This window comes from Cotesia typhae, unplaced genomic scaffold (assembly GCF_013202065.1).
Source record: "Cotesia typhae breed Kobodo isofemale line unplaced genomic scaffold, CoteBio_Ctyphae scaffold_121, whole genome shotgun sequence".
NCBI lineage: Eukaryota > Metazoa > Arthropoda > Insecta > Hymenoptera > Braconidae > Cotesia > Cotesia typhae.
Genome location: NW_027423773.1, coordinates 5,018,160 through 5,023,449, shown reverse-complemented (window position 1 = coordinate 5,023,449; position 5,290 = coordinate 5,018,160). Strand labels below are relative to the sequence as shown.

At 27.9% G+C, this 5,290-nt stretch overlaps 1 protein-coding gene across 1 annotated transcript; it reads left to right on the top strand.

The window, feature by feature from the left end:
* The first annotated feature begins 821 nt into the window (after positions 1 to 821).
* LOC141533844 (uncharacterized) lies at positions 822 to 4,516 on the top strand. The gene is given in 8 exon segments (XM_074252934.1): positions 822 to 880; positions 2,203 to 2,310; positions 2,396 to 2,426; positions 2,499 to 2,738; positions 2,846 to 2,870; positions 2,873 to 3,009; positions 3,114 to 3,453; positions 3,554 to 4,516. Coding segments are annotated over 8 exon segments (1,002 nt in total). The 3' UTR covers positions 3,616 to 4,516.
* Positions 4,517 to 5,290: the final 774 nt, after the last annotated feature.

Genomic DNA, 5,290 nt, shown 5'->3' with positions numbered 1-5,290 from the left:
GTTAACGAAAGAACCGTCGGTAAGCTTTGTATAAAATTATGCTGCCTTCGTTGCATGTTTGTTTGTTGACTTCACCAGGATATTGTTCTACTTGCATCTGCATACCTATAAATAACAAATTTAATCATTTAAAGTTAAAATTAAAAAATTTTGTTATCCTTTCTAATTCCATGAAAAAAAAAAAACATACGTTGCCCTTAAACTCTCGTATATATCACGGGTATTTGCTAACCGAGATTCGCAACGATCATATAATTATCTCACGAAGGCTCTCTCTTCTTCAAGACGTAAGTTTGGTGCGTGATTATGCTCTCTAACCAAATGAAATTCATTGGCACTTTTAATATCTCGCCCAGTGCATAATCTGGTAAGACGATAAGCGCAGACTAAAAATCTAAATAAATTATAAAATATTTAAAATTTAAAAATAAATATGAAAATTAATTTAGCAGATATTTAATAATTATAAAAATTTCATATGAATAAATTACTGCATAAAAAAAAAAAAAAAAATTGAATTTTAGAAAATTTTAAAATTAAAAATACAATTTTTATTAACAATTTTTCGGAACAAATTTTTCTGCTAAATAAAATTAAAAAATGTTCAAGTAATAGCTAACTTTAATATAATAGAATAAATTCAAAAATAAATAAGAAAATTAATTTAGCAGATATTTTATAATTCTAAAAATTTTTTAATAAATAAATTACAGCCTAAAAAAAAATTAAAAATTGACTTTTAGAAAATTGTAAAAATTAAAAAATGTTCAAGTGATAGCTAACTTTAATATCACAAAATGAATTTAAAAATTAGTAAAAAAATGAAAGCCTTACACGTCATTATTATTGCGACGCTGAACTCTGTATCGGAATCCACCATGTATTTCCGCCATTTTTGCCTGAAAATTTTAAACATTCAATAAATAAAACTAAAAATATATCATTTGTAATAATAAAACAATTACGAATTTTGATGTTATACATACCGTAAGCAAGATAACTTTCGTTGTTCGTAGTTAATAATATTTTTTTTTTAGTTTCTAAGCTTCAGAAGCAGATACTAGGGTAAAATAGAAAATTATTAAATGTGCAATCCAGAAATCGCAGAATAAAACTGATGATCGAGTAATGACGCGGAATATCCACTCGACTCCGAGTGTTTTGTCTTTTAAATCAAACTGCCCTCTATAATTATTTTTTCAGTCGGATGGGTGTATAAAATTTCCGGCAAATACTTTACTGGTGTCGGCTCCATTAAAATATGGTATACTATGTGATTTGAGTAGTTCCTAAATTTATATGCTATATATATCTTGGACTGTCCAAATAAATATAAATATAAAGTAATCTGCGGGTTAAACATTATTTATAAATAAAAGAACTTCTAACCATTAACAAATTGTTATCAAAATAACTGACAAATTTAATCGTAATCACGAAAATAAAAATAAGAACTGCAATGTCAAACATTTGCTTTCACTACGGTCAAAAAATTCTGGCGCGCCGTCGAATCCCTATGATAAGTATCGATGGATATGAATACATGCACTGATAGAAAATTTATATTGACTCAAGAGATATTTTCTTGATCTAAGAATTTATTTTGGAAGACAAATGATTATTTTGCTTTAAGAATTTCTTGTCTTGATTTAGATTTTCTTGGCTTAAGAGCTATATTATCTTCAATCGATACATTTAGTTTTTCAACCAAAATAACATTATCGTTTAAAAAACTTAAAACAATTCATCAAAGTATATTTCAAAAACTAAATAGTCTTTAATTGTTATACCGAAAAAAATTATTTCATGGAAATAAGTAAATTAATGACTCAAAAAAAAGCCATTCTTAACACAAGTCGGTAACATCTTGAATCAATGTTATCGCCTATCTTGAACCAAGAGACAAAAATTCTTGAAAGAAATACATCTATATCTAGTTTCAAGAGTTCAAATTTTGAAGAAAAAAAAGTTTCTTGAATCAAGATTGTTTTTCTATCAGTGTGGGCTCCAAAGCATTTCCTGGTGGCATGTAAGTAAAAATGATTGAATTATCTTCAATATTTTAATTTACTGTTTTTTGAAAGTCAATAATCATTATTTATAGGTAAGTGATATATAAATACAAAGGAAGAAAAATTGTAAATTTCGAGGTAAACTAATTAACAATGTACTAATTATTTCTCGTAATCATGATCACGCTAGAGTTAGCAACGCAGAAAAAATTTACAACTTCGAAAGATCTTTATATGAAGAGGTAACAACTCATCATTTCAAATCTTTAAGAATTATCTACAATGAAATTAGTTTGCTGTAAGTATTAAAAACACTGTTATATCTATTTATATTAAGGATCATATTGAGTTAATAATTTTTTTTTAAAATGTGTTGTTTTCAGTCATCATGAAGCAGCTATTTATGTCACATGGGTTGATATTTATCCAAAAATGTTGAGGTAGCGCCGACAAATAAAACCCCCGATACCGGATTCAATTGATCAGTATATAAACCTACTTGAGATGCCCGAATGGAACATGTACACGAGTCACAATAAAACCAATATCACAGTCATAACTATTGAAGATAATGATCATTCTAAATCTATTATTTATGCTGATTTCGAATTTCTACGATCTTTAAATAATGTTTTCGAATTGTATATCGATGCGACTTTCAAAGTGGTTTCTAGAAAACCTGCATTTCGCCAGTTGTTGACAATTTTAGGATTGGTTCAAGATTCAGTAAGCTTATGCGAAACTCCTTTCATACAAACTTTTATTTTTAAACACTATAAAATTTGATTTTATAAATTCAATTATGGATATTACAATCTATCTTTTCATCATAGGTTATACCTCTTTGTTGGGTTTTAATGCAAAAAAACATACTTCAGCATATGAGTCGGTACTCACATATTTTTCTATTAATTTGGCTCCACATTTGCATCTATTAGCAATAAACACTGACTTTGAACGTGCTCTCGGTACGGCAATTGAGAGAATCTATCCTGAAGTAACTCATACTCGATGTTATTTTCACCTATGTCAGGTATTGTATAATAAAATATACTTTTCGATGTATTAAAAGCAATAATATTTGTTAATTAATTGTTACAGACGGTTATGAAAAGAGTAAAGAAGTTAAAACTTCTAAATGGAATCTATGAAAACGATGCGCGTCGATTATTTCTACAAAAATTATTAGTACTGCCTCTACTACTAGCCGAAGATATTGAATTAGCATTTTACTGGATTGTTAGTATGACTGTGCCAGTTATTTTAATATATTTTAAAAAACTGCTGAAGTACTTTCATAGTCAATGGATAAGAAGAAGAAGAAGACCGGAGCTTTATTCTGTTTTTCTTCGAATTTTTCGAACTAACAACTTCTCTGAAGCCTATAATAAAGTGTTGAATATCCGATTTGGTACTCATCCAAATATTTGGGATTTCACAGGTTATTTGTGCTTCGAACTTAATTGATCTAATTTTAAATAACAAGTACTTATGAATTAATTCATTGTATTTTATTTTCATAAAAAATTGTAATTTTGCAGGAATTGAAGCATACAGAGTATGCATCTTTACAAATTGGAAACTAAGTAACAGAACACTCTAGAAGACGCGAGACCTTGAAAAATGAAATCATCCATCGCGCTTGGGATTTATATCAAAATAATCAGTTTGGCATTCCACAATTTATAAACTGTGTCAGTCACTTGATAAATGATCTACAAAATGGAAGAGCCGTTGAAGTTCAACAAGTTAATGATTTCATCACCGGAGTTCCTATTGGAATTGGTAATTACAAAGTTAAAGTATTTACAAAACTTTTACATTTGGTAAAAAAAAATATTGTTTTATTATATTAAACAAAGATAGTATAATAATTTAAATGGAAATAATAGTTTTGATATATTCAGCGAAGTTAAAATAATAATATGTATTTCCTTGTGTTTCTGTTGGTTTTTGTAAAATTACTTTGATTAACCTTTTTGACTCGGCTCAACGTATTCAAAAAATAGATAGAAATCGTAATTCACAAATTTCATGAAAGCCTATGAAAATAGTATTTTACAGCTAACATAAAAACATTTTACATATCATTTAGATGTTATTATCATATTATTTAGATAAAAATTATGTTTCAGAATTCATTGTCGGTGAACATATCACAGTTTGTGTGGTTTGTGAACAAAATATTACAAATCATATTTGTTTACCATGCAACCATTAGTTTGGATGTTCGCAGTGCGTACAAAACATGCGAGCCCTTCTTGCTCGAGTGAATGCAAATCTAAGTTGTCCAACTTATGCCAACGTTGTAGACTCATTTGAAACGATTTTTTAAGTTCTAATTAATGTTAAAAAGAAAAGAAATATCTTGTTTCTTGAAATTTTTTAATATATGTAAACTTACTAATTATATTTGATATGAATATTTTCTCATGTTTTTTAAAAACTTATTGTGGCAGCCTACTTTAACCGGCTTTATATTATACTACAAGTAAATTGTATCTTTAAAATAGTCAATGATTTGTTTTTATTATTCCTTTGGTTTTTGAAAGTTTGATGTAAGTTTCAAAGGGTGATATTATAATTTTGTGTTACTTAGACATGTTGATGGAGTTGCTAGTATCCTAGAAGTTTATGGTACTTTACTCTCTTTATTTTTAACTGATAATTTTATTTACTTGTTGACTATTAAACTTTTTATTTCTTGAGTCACAAAAGAGAAGGTTCTTTCTATTAGCACCACGATATTTTCTTGCCATCGTTCCCACTGTGTCTTGAATAGCTCAGTTTTGATCTTTTCGATGCTAAATCATGTACTTAAAATCTACCATAATTTATTGAGCATGGAATATTAAATATTCAATTATAGTAAGAGTTAATTATGTATTATCTTTAATTATTATCATGTATATTAAATTAACTTTATACGATCAGTTATTTAAAACACAGGCATATATTGGCAAGTGGATCTGTTAAAACAATAAAGCAGTTCTCTACTATGGGACATTCAAAAAGAGTCTCCAACAATTTCTCGAAATTGTTGGAGCACTTCAGTGGCATCCGAAGAAATCTTACATGTCACTGGCTGGGCCTGAAGACAAGTAGACATTTATTTTCATGATAATTTTTTTTTTTAATTAAATAAATAAAAAAAAAAATTTTTCTATTAGAACCGCAAAATTATTTGAATGTCGAATGAGCGAAACATTCAAAATGTGGGAAGCTACTGGAGAGGTTGAACGTGTCTTGTAGAGTCATTTTGAGCCCAATTATTTCTT